The 23,978-nt window shown below is 42.1% G+C and overlaps 1 protein-coding gene across 1 annotated transcript in view; it reads right to left on the bottom strand.

Moving 5' to 3' along the window:
- Window positions 1–271: 271 nt before the first annotated feature.
- The window catches only part of TNFAIP6 (TNF alpha induced protein 6), a 38,479-nt gene continuing 14,772 nt past the window's right edge, over window positions 272–23,978 (bottom strand). The window contains exons 2-6 of the mRNA XM_056534438.1: window positions 20,586–20,723; window positions 6,782–6,943; window positions 5,742–5,970; window positions 3,160–3,200; window positions 272–879 (exon numbers count right to left, since the gene is read on the bottom strand). Of these exons, the coding sequence (XP_056390413.1) occupies window positions 722–879; window positions 3,160–3,200; window positions 5,742–5,970; window positions 6,782–6,943; window positions 20,586–20,723 (728 nt within the window). The 3' untranslated portion in view covers window positions 272–721. The remainder of the gene's footprint in view (window positions 880–3,159; window positions 3,201–5,741; window positions 5,971–6,781; window positions 6,944–20,585; window positions 20,724–23,978) is intronic.

Raw genomic sequence — 23,978 nt, 5'->3', positions numbered from 1 at the left:
TTAATTTTTTCAGAGAACTTTTCAAAAATAAAAGAAGCGATCTGATTGGTTGCTATCGGCAACTCAGAAACTACAAATTTAAACAGATTAATTTAGAGGAAAAGTTGCTGAGTTGCCCATAGCAACCAATCAGATTGCTTCTTTTATTTTTGAAAAAGCCTCTGAAAAATATAAGAAATGATCTGATTGGTTGCTATGGGCAACTCAGCAGCTTTTCCTCTGAGCAAATTTTGATAAATCTCCCCCCGAGTTCAATAGTAACCTGCCGAGCGCCAGTACATCACTTGACTATGACAGATTTTCCATTGGACGTAAACAATGAAGGCTTCAGTTCAACGACAGCAAACACGGGTCTAGAAAACCAAGAAGAATTGATTGAGAAAGTATATTGGAAAATTATACACCTTTTTTATTATGTAATAAATAACCTTTATGGGCTGAAACTAGAATACCCCAAATCTGTGTTCATGTACAAGTGTCAAAATACCAACTTTCTCGTAATCCATCAACTCGGTCACTACAGTTTGCGGGAGGGAAACTTGAAGAAGTCATCTATCAAAGTCTGCTGGACGCTAAGTGTTCCAGTCGTCTCCCGGTCAAGTCAGTTGGAGCTTTGCCCAGAAATGTCCACATTAGCCGCAGCGAGGACAGATGAATCACCGCCATCAGAATCATTTCACTTGCTCTTTGCTTTTTGAAAACGTCAGCGCCAATGTGTTTTTTATTCAGTGTCCTGATGTGAAAAGTCATTGTTGGCTTCGGCCGTGGAGTTTGTGTTGATTCCTTGGATGAAGTGCGGCTCGAGCGCCGTGTATTTGATTTGAAAACCTCCCCCCGTGATGGAGCTGTCTGACAAGAACTTTAACGTCATGACATTCCCTGAAACGAGAAGAAGAAAGGGTCACTGGAGTATGAGTAAGAATTCGTAATATTTTTACAACTCTGTTTGGGTGCAATTCTCCCTTCTTGATTATTCGCTGGATGTAATTATAATTACTTGGTCCTGTACGCAGTGTTTAGTGGTTTTTTCCCTTCCTCTGGTGTAATGGCATTGCTATAGGATACTGCTGCTTTGAGGAATATTTGTTGGTGTACTAAATTGTCATTGGTGTCTAGATCAGTATTTCCCAACCAGTGTGCCTCCAGCTGTTGCAAAACTTCAACTACAGTGCAAGCTTGACCCCCACCGGTCCATGAACAAGAAGAAATGGGGCTCCGTTCTAGAGATTGCGGGATGTCAGGGGTCATACTCCCTGTGATCAGACCCTTATACCCTATCCTTTAAAGGAGTACTCCACCCCTAGACATCTTATCCCCTATCCAAAGGATAGGGGATAAGATGTCTGATCACGGGGTCCCGCTTCTGGGGACCCCCGCGGTCTCGGCTGCGGCATCCCAGACATCTGGTGCACAGAGCGAACTTCGCTCCATGCCAGATGACTGGTGATGCGGGGCGGAGGCTCATGATGTCACGACCATGCCCCCTCAATGCACGTCCGTCACGCCCCCTCCCATAGACTTGCATTGAGGGTGCGTGGCCATGTCGTCATGAGCGGGGCATGACTGTGACGTCACGAGCATCCGGCTCTACCGATCCCGGCTGCAACACTCCAGACATCCGATGCATGGAGCGAACTTCACTCATGCCAGATGACTGGCGATGCGGGGCAGAGGCTCGTGATGTTATGGCCATGCCCCGCTCGTGACGTCACGGCCATGCCCCCTCAATGCAAGTCTATGGGAGGGGCATGACGACCGTCGTCATGCCCCTCCCATAGACTTGCATTGAGGGGGCGTGGCCGTGACATCACGAGCCTCCGGCGCTGCACCTGACACTCTAAACAAATGCCGGGTGCAGCAGGGAGATCGCGGGGTCCCCAGCTTCGGGAACCCCCTGCTGCGGGAACCCCCACGATCAGACAGGGGCGGAGTACATCACCTTATCTTTTTGTTCACTTTAGAGATAAGATGCTGCCAGAGGTCTCTGGCAGTGGCTCCTCTCTTCTCTCTCTCTCTGTGAAAATGCATGCCTACGTATGGAGGGTCCAGGTGCAGGAGAAAAAGACCTTTGTTATCCTGGCGCTGCCCGTTCGGTCATCAGAATAGGAGAAAGAAGGCTAAAAATAGACCTTAAGTAAAATCTTAACTTTATTGCTTAATATAAAAATAATAAAAGTGTGGATGACGCATTTTGAGGGGGAGCTCCCCTCTTCCTCAGATCATGTGTGTATGGTGTCATAATGCCATATTTATGTGTGAAATGACGCCAAACATAGAAAGGGGGCGTGGCCCAGATGTGGGAAGTCACAGCTGTTCCAAGTGAAAGAATAGTCACAGTAAATGGTCAAAATAAACGGGGTTAAATGGATATACATATTAGCAGTCTAAATAAAGGCAAATTAAATTATAAAGGCAAATAACATTTATATATTATATTTTATATGGACTTTCTTTAATATTAAGATTTTACTCAAGGTCTATTTTTAGCCTTCTTTCTCCTATTCTGATGACCGAACGGGCAGCGCCAGGATAACAAAGGTATTTTTCTCCTGCACCTGGACACATTCTTCTGGACAAGCATCCGCTTGTTTCCTGGGACCTCCCGGCATAGCAGCTCCGTGGATATCAGTGAGTACCCCAATATGGGGTGATATGCACTCTTATTAATATTATCTGGTGAGCACCCACCTATAAGACCTGTGGGTCTCCCCCACCATATTTTCTCTCCATCTATAAAGGCTAATATGCAAGGCGCCGCTTTCGGCTTTTTTCTTTTTTGCTTTCTTTTCTCAAACGTATGGAGGGGATGTGGCCGTGGCCTGCAGATAGATCTTTTATGTGTATAGCCAGCTTAGGAGTTAAGTATACAAGCCCCGACCTTCCAATGTTCTATACATATCCTAAAAGTATCTATTAGTAATATCCAGGCAGGGTCAGACAATCAGTGACTTCAGCATAAAGTTCATGCTGGTCTGATCTGATGCTGTAGTTCTTTACTTTCTCCATACTTTACACTGCAGCTATGTTGGCTTTACTGTGATGGACCGCAGTGTCTAAGCCAGGGTTTTTTCACCAGGGTGCCCGGCATGTAAGGATAGTCTTTGGCTGTCAGGCATTTTATAGTCAAACAATAAATTATTAGCTAAACTTTAGTGATACCTGTACTGATGATGTCCTCAGGAATCATGTCTCCACAAAATCTAAAAAAAATAAAATAAGAGAACAAAATTTAGTTGTGTATGTGTGGTGGCCCGGTACACAAGTTGTACCCCTGTAGCCTATCTGCCCTGTCAGGCAGCCTCCGTACAGTGTCCCCTGGGCCCCATTGCACTTGTTCCCCTTGTATAGTTATCTTTATGCTGTTTATTGTATATAAAAGTGTTATGTCTTTAAGACCAGTTGACATGTGATTAACCTGTTGTCATGTGATTGTAACCCAGTGAGGTATCAGTGACCATGTGACCATAGGGTGACTTATGGGACCCCTCCTAGTCTCCCCCATATAAGCCCTGGGTGGAGACTCTGCTCTCTATTGTATGCTGAGTTGCAGTGAGGTCAAGTCCTAGGTGTGTGTCTGGAGTCCAGAAGAGGCCTAAAGTCAGTCAAGCAGCCACAGATTCTCAAGTCCATTGCCCCACAGGTCAAGACAAAGCCTGGTAAGCTACAGAAGGGGTGAAGTCAGTCATAGTCTATCATAGTCAAGTCAGTCCAAGTCATCCTGTTTCAAGTCAGCGTGGCCTGCATCCTAATTATCCAAGTCCACTATAAGTCCCAGCAAGCCCTGAGGTCTCTGAAGTCACTGGTCACCTCCCTGGGCCTAGCCAAGCTGTATAGACTGTTACATCTGTCTGACTCAGTAAAGCTGCCGTTGTTCCATAACTTGGCATCGGAGTCATTATTGCCCCCGTGCCTAGCCCAGGATCCAGCGGTATTCCTTCGGGTGGTGAAGAGGATAAACCACGCCCTGGCGTCACGAACACAAGGGGTTAATGCCATCTGCCCTGCATCACACCCTCACCACATATGTTCTTGTCTTTTATGTGAAATCAATCAGTAAAACCGTGTGTAAATACATTAAGTGAGCTGATCATGTCGCCAGGGATTATTTCCAAGCCCAATAAACATTTGCATTTATGTAATTGAAAAACATGTGTTCTGATATTTGAAGCTTTTCCTGCTCGTGGCCAAATTTATCCTATTAATCACAGCTTCGCATTTGAACACCCTTTAATACTTAACTGGTGCCAGAAAGTTATACAGATTTGTAAATTACTTCTATATCAAAATGTTAATCCTTCCAGTACTGGAGTTCTTTTCTGTCTGACCACAGTGCTCTCTGCTGACACCTCTCTCTGTATCAGGATCTGTCCAGAGCAGGAGAGGTTTGCTATGGGGATTTTCTTGTACTCTTTACAGTTCCTGACATGGACAGAGGTGTCAGCAAAGAGCACTGTGGTCAGACAGAAAATAACTCCACAAAGAAATACAACTTCCTCTGGAGCATACAGCATCTGATAAGTACTGAAAGTCATTTATGGATTCTAGATTGATAGGGACAGAAGGTTGATCCAGAGATTTATTCTGATGCCATATTTGGAGTCGGGAAGGAATTTTTACCTCTAGTATGAGGGTTTTTTGCCTTCCCCTGGATAAAATCAGTAGGGACTCATTAGGGTTATAGGTTGAACTAGATGGACTCTGGTCTTTTTTCAACCTTATGAACTATGTTACTATGGATGTGAAACTAGTAGCCGTCTCTCGCTCCCCACTATGGAACATTATTTTATCTGTTTTACTGCTATGATTTCAGAATTTAGATTCCACGAATTGCTGAAGAACTACCCGGGTGAGTGCAACTTAATTTGTTCTTGTTAACCATTACTATATGTATCCCTATACTTATCTGAAGTCTGCCTGATCTGTCTCTATATCTGCTATGTTACAAATCTGTTTAACTTTCTGGCACCAGTTGATTTGAAAAAAAAAAATGCTTTCCACTGGAGTACCCCTTTAAGGGGAAAAAAACATTTCAAATCAACTGGTGTCAGGAAGTTATGCAGATTTGTAAATTACTTCTATATAACAATCTTAATCCTTCCAGTACTTATCAGCTGCTGTATGCTCCAGAGGAAGTTGTGTAGTTCTTTCTTGCTGACACCTCTGTCCATGTCAGGAACTGTCCAGAGTAGGAGAGGTTTGCTATGGGGATTTGCTCCTACTCTGGACAGCTCCTGACATGGACAGATGTGGCAGCAGAGAGCATTGTGATCAGACAGGAAAGATCTACACAACTTCCTCTGGAGCATACAACAGCTGATAAGTACTGGAAGGATTAAGATTTTTATATAGAAGTCATTTACAAATCTGTATGATTTTCTTGCACCAGTTGATTTGAAAACATTTTTTCTCCTGGAGTATTCCTGATACTTATATTATGCTGCTTGTCGTGGAAACAGTCAGAAAGCTTGTGGTCAGACACACCCGTTCTTTACTGCACTCCATTTTAGAGATTACAGAACAGTGCATGATGTAAAGACTACACTTTCCTGAAAGTAGTTCCCTAAATGAGGAACTTTCCGAGCACTGAACAAGCTGGATATGCTGCAAGATTTTCACTCCGGTCCTGGCAGAATTTTAAAGGCAGACTTCACCAAGATGGGACTTCTGTTGGTTCAGGGATGGATCAGGGAAAGCCACCACCTAGCTGTAATCCGATGCATTGTATGTATCAATTGAATTACCTTCCCACAAAACCATAGACATCGTCATAGCTGTCGTATATTTCCAGGTAGTCGGACATGCAGTCGGTATCCTCTTCAATATCCATCTCTAGAAACTGCAGGAGAATAGGCTGACCGATATTAACCCGAATGTGCCAGTAACAGATTTGTTCATTCTCATATTCGTTTGGATATCCTGGAGATTTAATAATTCTCTCTTGCTCGGTAAACACCCCACCACACTCCTTTGCTAGAGAAAAAAAAAAAAAGCAAGCGAATTTTAGTGAGGCCGAGTTCACACTACGTTTTTGTGTTATGTTTAACATCTATATTTAAAGGGGTACTCCGGCGCTAAGACATCTTATTCCCTACCCTTGTCCTGCCGCTGGGGACCCCCGTGATCTTGCACGCAGCACCCCGTTTCAATTAGTCCCCGGAGCATATTCGCTCCGGGTCTGATTACTGGCGATCATGGGGACCGGAGCATTGTCACGGCCCCGCCCCCATGTGATGTCACGCTCCGCCCCCTCAATGCAAGCTTGTCACGCCCCCTCCCATAGACTTGCATTGAGGGGGTGGGTGTGATGTCATGAGGGGTCTATGACATCACGAGCTCCCAGCGCCGGCTCCAGCATTCGGAACAGTTTGTTCTAAACACTGAGCAGCGGAGTACCCCTTTAATGTCTTTTTTGGGAATTTTACATCTATGTTCTCCATGAAGTAACATCCTCTTATGCCTTTTGGAAATGTATAAAAAAAATTACATTCAGGTACTCCCTAGCCATTTTTGGTCAGGAATGTTTTTTGTTTTTTTTCCCCACTTTAGGGGTGGCGTTTGCCTTTCTTTAGATCAACTGGTATTTGTAAAGCTGAGTTTTTATATAGATCATCCAAGATGTTAGTCCAAGTACATTGGATTTATGTTACTTGGATTTTAGCCAGAAACAACTGTCTGGGTACTTGACACTAAAGTGCTAATTTCCTAAAATTTCAAAAAAGTTGTTTTATAGTTCAACTAATCCCTCACTTTTTCCATAATCTACACTTCATATGTATCTTACCGTGTGGGTTGTAGCAGTAGGCATCCCATCTTTCACTCTTGTTTAACCGGTAGCCGTAGTCAATGATGCCTTTTTTTCCGAATCCACAGTTGAACGTAGGCTTGACTATGGGGTAGCCCACTCTTCCCTTGTGTAGCCATCCTGCGGCACAGACATGGAACCCTGCAGAGTACAGTGATACATTATTGTACAGAGGAAACATGTTTTCCTTAGCTTTCTCGGATACAGTTTAATTGCGTTTAATGGCTTGTAATTTCTTCCACGGTTGTATATGACATTAATGATCAGATGTTGGCGTGCCTCCTGCAGTCCTCCGTCAATTGAACTTGCTGTTTTCTCAGATTAATGGTACATATAAAACCACTTACACTGCGCAGCATGGAAAGGCCCTGGGAGGTATACTGAATGTAAGGGAAAACACAAGATATTTGTTCTGTTCAGGAATCTGATGTAAACATTTTATACAGCTTAAATGCAACTCATTAAGTGCAAATACAGAAAAATGTATCTATTCGAGGACCCAATAGGGCAGAAATCTTGGTAACCTGACAGCGCACCTAAATAGTCCTGTGCCAGATAAGAATTATTGGGATTGAGCGTTCCTGTGAACTCTCCTTCCTTTACTACATAATTGACTTGTGTAAATGCCTTAAAGGGGACCCCCACGATCTCGGTTGTGGCACCCCAGACATCCGGTGCACGGAGCCAACTTCGCTCCATACCGGATGACTGGTGATGCGGGGCGGAGGCTTGTGATGTCACAGTCACACCCCGCTCGTGATGTCACGGTCACGCCCCCTCAATGCAAGTCTATGGGATGGGCCGTCACGCCTCATCCCATAGACTTGCATTGAGGGGGTGTGGCTGTGATGTCATGAGCGGGGCGCGGCCGTGATGTCACAAGGCTCCAGCACTGCACCCGACACTCTAAACGAATTCTGGGTGCAGCAGGGAGATCACGGGGGTCACCAGCTGCAGACCCCAGTGATCAGACATCTTATCCCCTATCCTTTGGATAGGGGATAAGATGTCTAGGGGTGGAGTACCCCGAAGTGCAACCGAACAATAAAGAGGATTTTCTGGTGTAGGAAAGCCATAATGAAGTTCCCAGAATTTATGACGGGTATCTCTCATTCAGCATCCTACCTGTTAGTGTGGAAATTGTCTACAAAGAACTTTTTCCGCTTTGGAGAAACCACAATGCATTTCACAGATAGCCCATTAATTTCAATAGGAACTGTGTAATGCTTACCTTATCCTGTGGGAGTGCTGTAGGCAAACTGAGCACTTAATGTCGTATTCACCCTCAAAGTACAGCTGATCTCTGTGGGTCCCAACAGCGAGACAATCTTTGTTCAGATTATCCTTTCAGGGACCCTTCTTAAAAAGTGGGTGTCATGTATTCTTCTTTCACAATGCACTGCTCTCTGGTACCAGGAAAGCAGCGGAATTCTGAACTTAGCTTTGAAGATGAATGTAGAAGTCAGTGTTAACTTTCTTGTGGTTCCACTAAAAAATTTTGATAAATACAAGAAGCCAACACCAGAATGTTTAGATTCTTCTACATACAGTAAGTTAAGCAACAGCAATTCTGGTTTAGCTTAGCACCAATTATGGTTTTCACAACTCGTGAAGAAATGTGAAGTTGTCAGGAAGGCTTTTGTTTGCGTTTCTAGCATTTCAAAGGAAATGATCTCATATTAGTGAGCACATGGAGAATTGTAAGAGCCCTATCACTTCTGTACTACACAATACCATTATTTAACCCTTGCCAAAATTCAATAAATCGCAGATGTTTGGGAAAACGATTCACCCTTTAAGCTTAATGGGGAAGATGTAAACTCTTTGCATGGACAAGTTTGGATTTTGAATATTAAACTTTTTTTTTTTCACATAAGAACTTTAGTTTATGTCTTATTATGTTTATGTTATGTTTAATTAGTTATTAAATGAAACTCCATCAATTAACCAATTAATTCCAGGTCAGTAAAAGCTAAATCCTAGCGTCCCTGTATTACATCTAACCAAATTTGGATTTGGGAAGGATTTTTTCCCCTATAATAGTCTAAACTGGATACACACCATTTTTAAGTCTTACTATTTTACTATGTATTTTTTTCTCTGTAGTTGTTGCTAACTGGAAATCATAGGCTGGTGCTGGCAGATCCGTTCTCATTATGTTCCTCTACTGGGAGTATAATATTTTCCTGCTGTAAAATATATTAAACCGAGAAATTTTTATGCCTAACATTTCAACACATCTTAGCCCCCGTCTGCAGGATAGGGGATAAGTGTTTGATCCTGTGGGGTCCGACCACTGGGACCCCCCGCGATCTCCTGTACAGGGCCATGGCTCTCCCTGTGCAGGAGGCGTGGGCGACACGTATCTCTATGGGAAAGGTGGAGATGCAGTGTTTGTGAACCCCCCCTCTCCCATAGAGCTGAATGGAGGGGGCCTGTCTGTCGACCTCATGAGGTTGATGACACGAGCATGAGCCATGGCAGGGTGGTGGTGGTCCCAGCGGTTGGACCCCACCCTGCAATCAAACACTTATACCCTATCCTGGGATACATATATATACTGCACATATATACTGCTGCAGATCTCCTTTAAAGCTCCTGGGCCTTAAAATTCTAACACAGCCCCTGCTCTGGATTAACATTGTTAACTTTTCTCAATCCAAAGGGTACTGGCACACTCAGACTGGCCCATAGGGGAACCGGTAAATTCCCCCGGTGGGCCCTTTATCTGGAGTTGACCTCTTTTTGTGTCTCTACGTGTCTGTGACTGACTGACTAGCTGTGCAAGTGGCAAAGTAATGTTTCCACTTGTGTCCTGTGTCAGCGTAGCAGCGGGTCCCATCTTCTTCCTCCCTGGACCCTCCTACTGAATTGATGTTTATCAACCTGCATCTACTTAATGCTGGAATTCTCTGCACGTCACCATACCATAATTCATTGGTTCAATGTACAATGTAATTCCAAAGTACAACTGATTGCCCCCATAAGGCACTGTTGGCAGAAAAATAAGAGTAATGGCTCTTAGAAAGAGGAACATACTAAAACTGGCTGCAACATTAAAGTGTTGCGTGCTTCACTACCCGTCTAACCGACATAGACTTCTAACCGACAGAGACTGCTGGGAGCCGAGAGACCTCCTCCTTGACAGTCTATGGACATAGTTGCAGTCCGTGGGCAGTCACCACTACAGGGTGTGAACATAAAACTGGTTAAGGATTGGCTGCAGTAAACATACCTCCAATGTTGAGAAGGAACGGGAAGTACAGACCAGGGGGATCAAGCAGGAATTGAAACGGCAGCAGGAGGGGACCAGTAAGGTATTTCTCATTTTTATGATGTTCCCAGCTTTTGATCTATTTAGTTCACCAGAGAACTTCTTTAAATTGGCACTCTCATTAAAACAAATTTTTTGCTATTGCACTCCTTATGGTAAATAAAAAATATTTCTAATATACTTTGTTTAAAATTTTTTAGTTTTCTATGTTCTATTTGTGCTTAAAAAAAGCTCGAGAGCACATTTTCCCCCATCTTATACACAGACTCTGGACCGAAGCCCAAACACAGGAAATGCAGCCTGGAGTGCTGAAGGGGGGGGGGGGGGGGGGGGCTGTTGGTGTCCAACCAACAGCATATGACAGTTAAGCGTGAGAGGAGATATGATTGGATGAGGCTGAACACCCCCCTCTGCACTCCAGGCTGCACTTCCTGTGTTTTGGACTTCGGTCCTAAATGGGGGAAAAGATGGGGGAAAATGTGCTCTGAGGCTTTTTTAAGCACAAATAAAACATAGAAAACTTAATTTTTTTTTAACAAAGTTATATTAGAAATATTTTTTATTTACCATAAGGAGTAAAATAGCAAAAATTAGTTTTAATGAGAGTGACCCTTTAAGTTTTACCCTTAGGCTGAGCTCACATCTGCTCATTTATTTTTAGCCAAAACCCAGATTGGGTCCAAAACATAGAATAAGGTGGAAATATTTCTATTTTATATTTTTTCTGTGTGTTGGTTCCGCTTCTAGTTTTGGCCAGAATATCAAGTGTGAACCCAGCCTTACTTGTGGGTTTTATATACTTTTCTATGACCAACCAATAATCTAGAAATCCATAATCCGTCCCATTGATGCTATCCTGGAGGGACTTCACGTTATATGTCTATATAGTTCAATGTGTCTTAGATTTTGTAAGCCTCATACTGTGCTCTATGATTGTATTTTGCATCCGTTTGAGTCCACATTGTTGACTGGGGATAGAATTTTTTTTGGATTCTGGGTACATTAATTCCTTTGTAAACTGTTTGGTCTGCAGGCAGGGATTTGTCTAGTAGAGTCGGAGCACTGTGTATATATATGTTTTTGTGATTTAGAGATCTTGAAAGAACAGAACGTGTTACACGTAGAAGGCGACACCCAATCAGTGACCAGTTGTTATTGTCAGGGGGTTAAGGACTGTGCTTATGACCTATACGATGGTGATAATTCAAACACATTGGGGTTATGTATGAGGGCAATGTCTACATAAAATACTAAAATGTCACAGCTCATTACAACCTAATGGTTTTTACATCCTGTCCTTTCCAAGAAAAACATAACAAAGCTCGGTAGATCTAGTAGACTGCTGTATTCTGTGGGCAGAGGATAATATGATGACCTAATATTAGGAAACTGTTCCAAACGCTGGAGTCGGGAGCTCGTGACGTCATAGCCCCGCCCCTCATGACAAATTGCCCCGCCCCCTCAATGCAAGGCTATGGGAGAACGCCTGACGGCTGTCAAGCCTCCTCCCATAGACTTGCATTGAGACGGCAGGACGTGACGTCATGAGTGGCAGGGCTATGACATCACGAGCTCTTAGGGCCAGCTCCAGCATCCGAAACAGTTTGTTCCAAATGCTGAGAAGCAGAGTACCCCTTTAACCCCTTAAGGACGCAGGACGTAAATGTACGTCCTGGTGCGGTGGTACTTAACGCACCAGGACGTACATTTACGTCCTAAGAATAACCGCGGGCATCGGAGCGATGCCCGTGTCATGCGCGGCTGATCCCGACTGCTGATCGCAGCCAGGGACCCGCCGGCAATGGCCGACGCCCGCGATCTCGTAGGCGTCCGCCATTAACCCCTCAGGTCCTGGGAACAATACAGATCCCCGCATCTGCGGCAGTGCGCGATTTGAATGAATGATCGGATCGCCCGCAGCGCTGCTGCGGGGATCCGATCATTCAGAACGCCGCACGGAGGTCCCCTCTCCTTCCTCCGTCCGGCTCCCGGCGTCTCCTGCTCTGGTCTGTGATCGAGCAGACCAGAGCAGAAGATGACCGAAAACACTGATCTGTTCTATGTCCTATACATAGAACAGATCAGTATTAGCAATTATGGTATTGCTATGAATAGTCCCCTATGGGGACTATTCAAGTGTAAAAAAATGTAAAAGTAAAAAAAATGCGTGCGTAAATGTCCGAACTATTAAAATAAAATGTTAATGATCCCATACGGTGAACGGCGTGAACGAAAAAAAAAAAAAAAGTCCCAAATTCCTACTTTTTTAATACATTTTATTAAAAAAAAAAATTATAAAAAATGTATTAAAAGTTTTTTATATGCAAATGTTGTATCAAAAAAAAGTACAGATCATGGCGCAAAAAATGAGCCCCCATACCGCCGCTTATACGGAAAAATAAAAAAGTTAGAGGTCATCAAATAAAGGGATTATAAACGTACTAATTTGGTTAAAAAGTTTGTGATTTTTTTTAAGTGCAACAATAATAGAAAAGTATGTAATAATGGGTATCATTTTAATCGTATTGACCCTCAGAATAAAGAACACACGTCATTTTTACCATAAATTGTATGGCGTGAAAACGAAACCTTCCAAAATTAGCAAAATTGCGTTTTTCATTTTAATTTCCCCACAAAAATAGTGTTTTTTGGTTGCGCCATACATTTTATGATATAATGAATTATGTCATTACAAAGGACAACTGGTCGCGCAAAAAACAAGCCCTCATGCTAGTCTGTGGATGAAAATATAAAAGAGTTATGATTTTTAGAAGGCGAGGAGGAAAAAATGAAAACGTAAAAATTTAATTGTCTGAGTCCTTAAGGCCAAAATGGGCTGAGTCCTTAAGGGGTTAAAGAGGTACTCCGGTGGAAAACTTATTATTATTATTTTTTTAATCAACTGGTGCCAGAAAGTTAAACAGATTAATAAATTACTTCTATTAAAAAATCTTACTCCTTCCAGTACTTATCAGCTGCTGAATACAAGAGAGGAAATTATTTTCTTTTTGGAACACAGTGCTCTCTGCTGACATCATGACCACAGTGCTCTCTGCTGACATCTCTGTCCATTTTTGGAACTATCCAGAGAGGCATATGTTTGCTATGGGGACTGTCTTCTGGACAGTTCTTAAAATGGACAGAGATGTCAGCAGAGAGCACTGTGGTTATGATGTCAGCAGACAGCTCTGTGTTCCAAAATTCAGCAGCTAATATCCCCACACCTCTTGTTTGAATAGTTATTGTGTAATTTTATGTCTTTGTTTGTACCCCATAATTGTAAGCGCTGCGGAATCTGTAGGCGCTATATAAATAAATAAAATAAGCTAATATGTACTAGAAGGATTAAGATTTTTTTTTTTTAAGAAGTAATTTACAAATCTGTTTATCTTTCTGGCACCAGTTGATTTAAAAAAAAATTGTTTTCCACCGGAGTACCCCTTTAAGGCTGGGAGGCTTCACCCATGAGGAGATTCGAGCGGTGAAATTTTACTCACAATGACAAGAGGAATAGGAGGCTTGACCCACGAGAAGAACATTGCATGAAAACAAGATGGCGGGAGGTTTGTCCTAAGAGGCTCCACAATGCAGTGAGATTGCATCCATGAAAACAAGAAGACAATGGAGTTTATTTACTAAGAGTGTTGTGGAGTTTTCTTTGTGGGTTTTGATTCCCAACAGGTATTTTCCTAAGGTATTTACTACGGTTTCCCTACATTTTGCACTTTTCCCTACTTTTTGCTTAATTTTACAACTGTTCTGATCGGTCACGTTTTTTTCTCAGCTCAAATCCACCACATTTTCCGTTGAAACCTTAGTAAATATGTTTGGGGTATTTCAAAACTGTCGGGACACGCCCCTTTTGTTGGGACCACGCCCCCTTTCTCCCGTAGTAACGCCCCTTTTCGGGTTTTTCTTGTAAAATGGAGGGGTTTTATTTAATATTGTTGCAACTTGGGCGCAAGACCCGAGGATAAAAAAAAAAGGGATCACGTTAATAAATAAACCCCATTGAGGCTTGACCTGGGAGGAGAACATGAAAATGAGGCTCCACCCATGAGGAGAACGGAGCAGTGAGATTTGACCCATGAAAACAAGAGGACAGGGAGACTTGACCCATGAGGAGAACAAGAGAAGAGGGTTCCATCCATGAGGAGAGCAGAGCAGTGAGATTGCATCCATGAAAATAAGAGGGTTTGGAGGTTCCATACATTAAGCCAGAAATAGTTATCTAAAATAGTTCTTAAAGGGGTACTCCCGTGGAAAACTTTTTTTTTTTTTTTAAATCAACTGGTGCCAGAAAGTTAAACAGGTTTGTAAATTACTTCTATAAAAAAAAATCTTAATCCTTCCAGTACTTTTTAGGGGCTGTATACTACAGAGGAAATGCTTTTCTTTTTGGATTTCTCTTCTGTCACGACCACAGTGCTCTCTGCTGACACCTCTGTCCATTTTAGGAACTGTCCAGAGCAGCATGTGTTTGCTATGGGGATTTTCTCCTGCTCTGGACAGTTCCTAAAATGGACATCAGAGGTCAGCAGAGAGCACTGTGGTCGTGACAGAAGAGAAATCCAAAAAGAAAAGCATTTCCTCTGTAGTATACAGCCCCTAAAAAGTACTGGAAGGATTAAGATTTTTTTTTTATAGAAGTGATTTCCAAATCTGTTTAACTTTCTAGCACCAGTTGGAGAGGATTAATGGCTGAACGAAAAAACCAAAAACATTGGTAATGTGCACAGAGCTTGGAGAGTTGTTAGTTTGGAATGGTTTTTTTTGTAGCAGAATCAAGGTTAAGTCAAGGAAAGCGGAAGGAATAATAATTGACTTGATTAGTAGGAAAGTTTGCAGCACCTATTTTATTAATCTCCTACAGCGAATTGAAACGCAGTTGACAGCTCTGACAAGTATTTGGAAAGGAAAGAGAGGAGACGGCAATTCTACTAATCATAGTGCTGATGATTCCTTGTTAACAACTATGCTGGAGAAAGCAAGTCATCATCCGTCATGATAGTCAGTATATGGATGCAGTTTATGAAGATCTTCCTTGTAGCCTTCTGGCGTAATTTCGTTGGTTGACATTTATCGTTGCCTTTAGACTGTTTTTTGTGTCTAGAAAAGGTGCAAAAAAGCGCAAGCAAGGTTTATTTGCGCCTTTTTGCACCTTTTTGTTTACACATTTCTGCTGATTTTGAGTTGTAATCCACTGATTTGGGCAATACACATGATATGGACAGGTTTTATCAACTGCGCCTTTTTGCGAAAAGGCGCAAAAAAGGCGGAAAGCCACTGAAAAGTCTCTAAAACTACACCAGCCCAGACTTAGCTTACTTTTTTGGTGTATGTGAAGAGAGAAATTTCAGAAAATGTTTACCTGCACAAAATTTATCAAATGCTCTGTGACCATTTAAAGGGGTACTTATTTTATTTGTTTTAAATAAACTGGTGCCAGAAAGTTAAACAGATTTGTAAATGACTTTTATTTAAAAAATCTTTACCCATCCAGTACTTTTTAGCAGCTGTATGCTAAATTATTTTCTTTTTTAATTTCTTTTTTGTCTTGTCCACAGTGCTCTCTGCTGACACCTCTGTCCATGTCCGGAACTGTCCAGAGCAGCATAGGTTTGCTATGAGGATTTTCTCTCTGCTCTGGACAGTTCCTGATATGGGCATCAGGTGTCAGCAGAGAGCACTGTGGACAACACAAAAAAGAAATTCAAAAAGGAAAGAATTTCCTCTGTAGCATACAGACGCTAATAAGTACTGGAAGGGTAAAGATTTTTTAATAGAAGTAATTTACAAATCTGTTTAACTTTCTGGCATCAGTTAATTAAAAAAAAAATGTTTTCCACCAGAGTACCCCTTTAATTAATTTGGTGCTCCTACACATTACCAGCACACAAAAAAGGTGTAGAAAAAGGCTTCACTTAAACCTACAATGATAAATGCCGGCCATTATTTGTATATTTCATTTTATATCACTTAGGTGGTGATTAGCTGAAACTAGCGCCCCCTTCCAGTAAACAGCAAGTGATGGTAGGTGCACACAATATAGAGCCCATCAGTCAACAGAATGGAGGGGCCATTATGCTCTGACCAGTAAAGAGCCAGTGTATGGATTTAAAGAAAGTAGGGTTGCCACCTTGCAAAAAAATACTGACCATGCTAATTTGCATAATTAATTATATATGCATAACATCACAGGACACACATATGCAGGGGAAATGTTGTCCTATTCTGACACCTATAACTTTTTTAATTTCTCCTTATACAGGGATGTATGAGGCTCATTTTTTGCATACGCCCTGTATTGAGTCCTTAAGGACGTAGGGCGTATGGATATGCCCGTGGGAATTCCGGTCCCCGCCGAGACCGCAGGCATCTCAGCAGGCATCCCGGCATATCGCCCAGGGGGGCCCTGAGACCACCCCATGTCGGCGATCGTGGCAAATCGCAGATCAATTCAGATCTGCGATTTGTCTCTATTCCGGGCTGATCGGGTCTCTGGTGACCCGATCGCCCGGAAAATAGGGATGATCGGAGCTGTCAGTGACAGCCCCGATCGTCCTAAGGGATAGGAGTGAGGTTGCAGTGGTGCCACCTCCTCCTATCCCCTGCCATTAGTGACCAATGGCAGTTGAAGACGGGGGGGTATGACAGCCCTTGGCGTCTGGGCATGCTGGGAGTTGCAGTTTAGCAACATCTGGAGGTCCGCAGTTTTGGGACCACTGTGCCCTTCCAGATGTTGCAAAACTACACATTCTCAGCATGCCCTTACTGTCCAGGCATGCTGGGAGTTGTAGTGCTGTAACATCTGGCCCTTCAGATGTTGCAGAACTACAACTCCCAGCATGCCTGGACAGTTTTGGCATACTGGGGGTTGTAGTTTTGCAACATCTAGAAGGGCACAGATTGGGAACCACTGTATTAGTGGTCTGCAAACTGTAGTCCTCCAGATGTTGCAAAACTACAACTCCAAGCATGCTGGGAGTTGTAGTTCGGCAACATCTGGCTCTAAAGATGTTGCCGAACTACTACTCCCAGCATGCCTGAGAATGTTTGGGAGTTGTGGTTTTGCAACAGCTGGAGGCACACTGGTTGGGAAACATTGTTTCCTGACTCAGTGTTTCCCAACCCGTGTGCCTCCAGCTGTTGCAAAACCACAACTCCCAAACATTCTCAGGCATGCTGGGAGTAGTAGTTTTGCAACAGCTGGAGGTCCCCACCCTGTGAATGTACAGGGTACATTCACATGGGCAGGGGGCTTACAGTGAGTATCGGGCTGCAAGTTTGCAATGCAGCAAATTTTGCGCGGCAGCTCAAACTCGCTGTAATCCCCCCGCCCGTGTGACTGTACCCTAAAAACACTACACTACACTACACTAACACAAAATAAAATAAAAAGTAAAAAACACTACATATACACATACCCCTACACAGCCCCCCTCCCTCCCCAATAAAAATGAAAAACGTCTGGTACGCCACTCTTTCCAAAATGGAGCCTCCAGCTGTTGCAAAACAACAACTCCCAGTATTGCCGGACAGCCGTTGACTGTCCAGGCATGCTGGGAGTTTTGCAACAGCTGGAGGCACCCTGTTTGGGAATCACTGGCGTAGAATACCCCTATGTCCACCCCTATGCAAATCCCTAATTCAGGCCTCAAATGCACATGGCGCTCTCACTTTGGAGCGTATTTCAAGGCAACAGTTTAGGGTCACATATGGGGTATTGCCGTACTCGGGAGAAATTGACTAACAAATCTTGGGGGTCTTTTTCTCCTTTCACCCCTTATGAAAAGGGGAAGTTGGGGTCTACACCAGCATGTTAGTGTAAAAAAAATAAACTTTTTACACTAACATGCTGGTGTTGCCCTATACTTTTCATTTTGACAAGAGGTAAAGGGGAAAAAAGCCCCCCAAAATTTGTAACGCAATTTCTCCCGAGTACGGAGATACCTCATATGTGGGCGCAAAGTGCTCTGGGGGCGCACAACAAGGCCCAGAAGGGAGAGTGCGCCATGTACATTTGAGGTGATTTGCACAGGGGTGGCTGATTGTTACAGCGGTTTTGACAAACGCAAAAAAAAAAAAAAAAAAAACACATGTGACCCCATTTCGGAAACGACACCCCTCACGGAATGTAATGAGGGGTGCAGTGAGAATTTACCCCCCACAGGTGTCTGACTGATCTTTGGAAGAGTGGGCTGTGCAAATTAAAAATGTTTTACAGCCCACTGTTCCAAAGATATGACAGACACCAGTGGGGGGTAAATGCTCACTTTACGCCTTCTTACGTTCCTCAAGGGGTCTAGTTTCCAAAATGGTATGCCATGTGGGGGTTATTTTGCTGTCCTGGCACCATATGGGCTTCCTAAATGCGACATGCCCCCCAAGCAAAATTTGCTCTCAAAAAGCCAAATATGACTCCTTCTCTTCTGAGCATTGTAGTTCGCCCGTAGTGCACTTCAGGTCAACTTATGGGGTACCTCCATACTCAGAAGAGATGGGGTTACAAATTTTGGGGGGTATTTTCTGCTATTAACCCTTGCAAAAATGTGAAATTTGGGGGGGAAACACACCTTTTAGTGAAATTTTATTTTTATTTTTTTACATATGCAAAAGTAGTGAAACTCCTGTGGGGTATTAAGGCTCACTTTATTCCTTGTTACGTACCTCAAGGGGTCTAGTTTCCAAAATGGTATGCCATGTGGGGGATTTTTGCTGTCCTGGCACCATAGGGGCTTCCTAAATGCGACATGCCCCCGAGCAAAATTTGCTCTCAAAAAGCCAAATATGACTCCTTCTCTTCTGAGCATTGTAGTTCACCCATAGTACACCTCAGGTCAACTTATGGGGTACCGTCATACTCAGAAGAGATGGGGTTACAATGTTTGGGGGGTATTTTATGCTATTAACCCTTGCAAAAATTTGAAATTTGGGGGGAAACACACCTTTTAGTGAAATTTTATTTTTATTTTTTTACATATGCAAAAGTCGTGAAACTCCTGTGGGGTATTAAGGCTCACTTTATTCCTTGTTACGTACCTCAAGGGGTCTAGTTTCCAAAATGGTATGCCATGTGGGGGATTTTTGCTGTTCTGGCACCATAGGGGCTTCCTAAATGCAACATGCCCCCCAAAAACCATTTAAAATCCCCTTGTCGCTCCTTCCCTTCTGAGCCCTCTACTGCGCCCGCCGAACACTTTACATAGACATATGAGGTATGTGCTTACTCGAGAGAAATTGGGCTACAAATATAAGTATACATTTTCTCCTTTTACCCCTTTTAAAAATTAAAAAATTGGGTCTACAAGAACTTGCGAGTGTAAAAAAATGGAGATTGTGAATTTTCTCCTTCACTTTGCTGCTATTCCTGTGAAACACCTAAAGGGTTAAAACGCGGACTGAATGTCATTTTGAATACTTTGGGGGGTGCAGTTTTTATAATGGGGTCATTTGTGGGGTATTTCTAAAATGAAGACCCTTCAAATCCACTTCAAACCTGAACTGGTGCATGAAAAATTGTGAGTTTGGAAATTTTGTGAAAAATTGGAAAATTGCTGCTGAACTTTGAAGCCCTCTGGTGTCTTCCAAAAGTAAAAACTCGTCAATTTTATGATGCAAACATAAAATAGACATATTGTATATGTGAATAAAAAAAAATTATTTGGAATATCCATTTTCCTTACAAGCAGAGAGCTTCAAAGTTAGAAAAATGCAAAATTTTCAAATTTTTCATAAAATTTTGGGATTTTTCACCAAGAAAGGATGCAAGATACCACAAAATTTTACCACTTTGTTAAAGTAGAATATGTCACGAAAAAACAATCTCGGAATCAGAATGATAACTAAAAGCATTCCAGAGTTATTAATGTTTAAAGTGACAGTGGTCAGATGTGCAAAAAATGGCCGGGTCCTGAGGTGTAAAATGGCTGGGTCCTTAAGGGGTTAAAGGGGTACTCCGGTGAAAACCTTTTTTTCTTTTAAATCAACTGGATTAAATCTTAATCCTTCCAGTACTTATTAGTTGCTGAATGCTACAGAGGAAATTCCTTTATTTTTGGAACACTGATGACATCACAAGCACAGTGCTCTCTGCTGACATCTCTGTCCATTTTAGCAACCGTGCATAGCAGATGCACAGCAGATGTATGCTAAGGGCAGCATGGTGGCTCAGTGGTTAGCACTGCTGCCTTGCAGTGCTGGGGCCTTGGGTTCAAATCCCACTAAGGACAACAATAAATAAAGCGTTATTATTATTATTATTATTATTATAATAATGTCAGCAGAGACTGTGCTCGTGATGTCATCAGAGAGCATTCCAAAAACAAAAGAATTTCCTCTGTAGTATTCAGCAGCTAATAAGTAAAGGAAGGATTAAGATTTTTTAATACAAGTAATTTACAAATCTGTTTAACTTTCCGGAGCCAGTTGATTTAAAAGAAAAAAGGTTTTCACCGGAGTACCCCTTTAAGGACATTTGAGTTTATAGTAAAGTCCCCCGACTCTTACCTATCTTTCTAGCTTCCTCCAGTTGCTCATACGTTGCGAGCTGACCCCCTTCATATTCGCACACGGCTCTCGCCTCTCTGTAGGTGAGTTGGTATTTTCCGTTCCTTGATTCTCGGTGATAGACTCCAGCTGCTTGTTCTGAGGAGGATAAATTATTATGAGAATGTTTGCCAAGTTTTCCATCCACCTCCAGCATTGCATATCGTACTACGGTACATTACCGCCAAAAAACAGACAAAGCATTTACTTCATTCATTCAAGTGTTGGACAGCGGCCTGGACACAAAAACCAAACTTTTTAGGAATCAAATCCTATCTTGTTGTATTGGTTCCAGATTTTAGCTCCATGTGTCGCCTCCCGCGTTGTTGTTTTACAGTAAACAAAGTTGTTTGTTTCTTCCTGTGGATTCTGTAACATCTCACCGAGTAATGCGGAACAATCCAAAATGCTAAGAATTCTTTTGTTAAAGTCAGAGATCTGGTTTAAATTAATGCAAATTAAATCCTGTCAGTTCTCTCAGGGATCAGTTATAGGCTTAGGATCACTAGAACTCTATAATAAAGGCTTCTTAGTCCAGAGATAACTCGTCTTTTATTAAAATGTTCCCCATCTGAGGAGCATCTCAGGACACAAAAAGCATCTGTCTGTTTATTTATTTATCTCATATCTATCTATAGATCTATCTCATATCTATCTATCTATATATCTCATCTCATATCTATCTATATATCTCATATCTATCTATCTCATATCTATCTATCTATATATCTCATATCTATCTATATATCTCATATATATCTATCTATCTATCTCATATCTATCTATAGATCTATCTCATATCTATCTATCTATCTCATATCTATCTATATATCTATCTCATATCTATCTATATATCTCATATATATCTATCTATCTATCTCATATCTATCTATAGATCTATCTCATATCTATCTATATATCTATCTATCTATCTATATATCTCATATCTATCTATATATCTCATATCTATCTATCTATCTCATATCTATCTATCTATCTCATATCTATCTATCTATCTCATATCTATCTATCTCATATCTATCTATCTCATATTTATCTATCTATATATCTCATATATATCTATCTATCTCATATCTATCTGTCTCATATCTATCTCATATCTATCTATCTCTCATATCTATCTACTCTCATATCTATCTATCTCATATCTATCTATCCCATATCTATCTATCTATCCCATATCTATCTATCCCATATCTATCTATCTCATATCTATCTCTCATATCTATCTATCTTTCTATCTATCTATCCCATATCTATCTATCTATCTCATATCTATCTCATATCTATGTCTCATATCTATCTATCTATCTCATATCTATCTATCTCATATCTATCTATCTATCTCATATCTATCTATCTAATATCTAGCAGCAAGTAGACGCAGCAGCACTCCAGCATAGTGAGAAATAGTGACTTTATCACCAAAATGAATTGCGACTTTTCAACCACCTCTCGTGGCCGTCCTCAAGGCTTGGGGACGGCCACGAGAGGTGGTTGAAACGTCGCAATTCATTTTGGTGATAAATAAAGTCACTATTTCTCACTATGCTGGAGTGCTGCTGCGTCTAATTGCTGCTGTATCTGATTGGGGCTCAAGGACCAGGGCCCATCCACAGCCTGCACCCGTTACATTACATCCTCTTTTGAGTGCTGCTCTACCTGCTTTTTCTCTATCTAATAGCTATCTTTCTCATATCTATCTATCTAATATCTATCTATTTCATATCTATCTCATATCTATCTATCTATCTATCTATCTATCTATCTATCTCAGCAGCAACAGGAGAATACAGCAGCACACTGCTAGCACAAAGATATAGATAAAACATGAGTATATAGATACAACATGAAAAGCTATACAGCTATGGTGCAATAAATGGAAATGTAAAATTATGAAGTTATGAAATAGTGAGGTACTTAGCTTGCAATTTGGTGGCCAAATTGCAAGCTAAGTACCTCACTATTTCATAACTTCTTAATTTAATTTGAAACGTTGTTCTTGGACACTTTGCTAATGGAATAAATACACATTTGATTTTCATGGATTTTGTGTGCTGCAGAAATCCTTTTTCTATCTATCTATCTATCTATCTATCTATCTACTGTATGTAAAATCTAAAAAGATGGCCACACATCCACAACTTGTACTATGACTTCATTGCTTCTCAGCATAATTTCAATAGCTCCATCCAAGCCCACTCTCCATGTCAAGGCCACCTGACAAGAATGGGTCCCTAAACTAATACTGACATGGTGTCAGGTGGCGGCCCCCATCGCGGTTGCACCAAGTCCTCGTCTATCTATCCCATATCTATTTATCCATATTAATCTAACTATATATAGTCCCACAATGTACCCTGCAAAGCCTGATGGTTGGGTATGTTTTTAGTTTTTTTGTTAGGTCTGTAGTGGGCAGAATATCAGTTGTGGTGGGGGTATTTTATAGGCATTCTGTAGGGGCATCACCAGATGTAACTGCACTGCAATCATGTGTGGTGAGGGTGCGATGCAAGGGCAGATGTTATTACCCTAGGGGCAGATGCCATTAACCCCTTGTATTCGTGACGCCAGGGCATGGTTATCCTCGGCACCACCTGAGGTATGGCCGCTGGCTCCTGGGCTAGGCGCGGGACAAATAATTACTCCGATGCAAAGTTGCGGAACAACTGCAGCTTTACTGAGGCAGACAGATGGAATAGTTTTTACAGCTCAGTTAGGCCCAAGGAGATGAGCAGTGGACTTTAGGAGACTTGCGGGCTCGCTTGGACTTGTAGTGGACTTGACTGAATTATGCAGACCCACGCTGACTTTAGCAGATTTGACTGAATTGACCATGACTGACTGACAAGACTTCACCCCTTGTGTAGCTTACCAGGCTTTGACATTCACCTGTGGGGCACTTGGTTGGTGGAAGCGTGGCTGCGTGGTTAGGCCTTGGGTCTCTTCAGGACACCAGACACTCTCAGGTCTTGACTGTACAGTGATCCCTCAACTTACAATGGCTTCAACATACAATAGTTTCAACATACAATGGTCTTTTCTGGACCATCGTAACTTGAAACCAGACTCAACATACAATGCTACAGACAGTCCAGATCTGCAAAACATGTCAATGGCCGGAAGAACCGACCAATCAGAATGGGTATTTCACTGGTAAAACCCATGTATTAGTGCGTTCATGTAGTACTGAATTCCTGTCTGGTAGTGCCCCCTACAGTACAGGGAGGTATAACATGTTCTGTACTACTCTTTACCTGTGCCAGGGTTAGCTGCTCCTTTGGACACCAAGTAAGGGCGGCTTAATTTAACTTTTTTAGGACATTGTGTGTA

Source organism: Hyla sarda, chromosome 8 (genome assembly GCF_029499605.1).
Source record: "Hyla sarda isolate aHylSar1 chromosome 8, aHylSar1.hap1, whole genome shotgun sequence".
NCBI classification, from domain to species: Eukaryota; Metazoa; Chordata; class Amphibia; order Anura; family Hylidae; genus Hyla; species Hyla sarda.
This window is presented reverse-complemented; position numbering and strand designations above follow the sequence as displayed.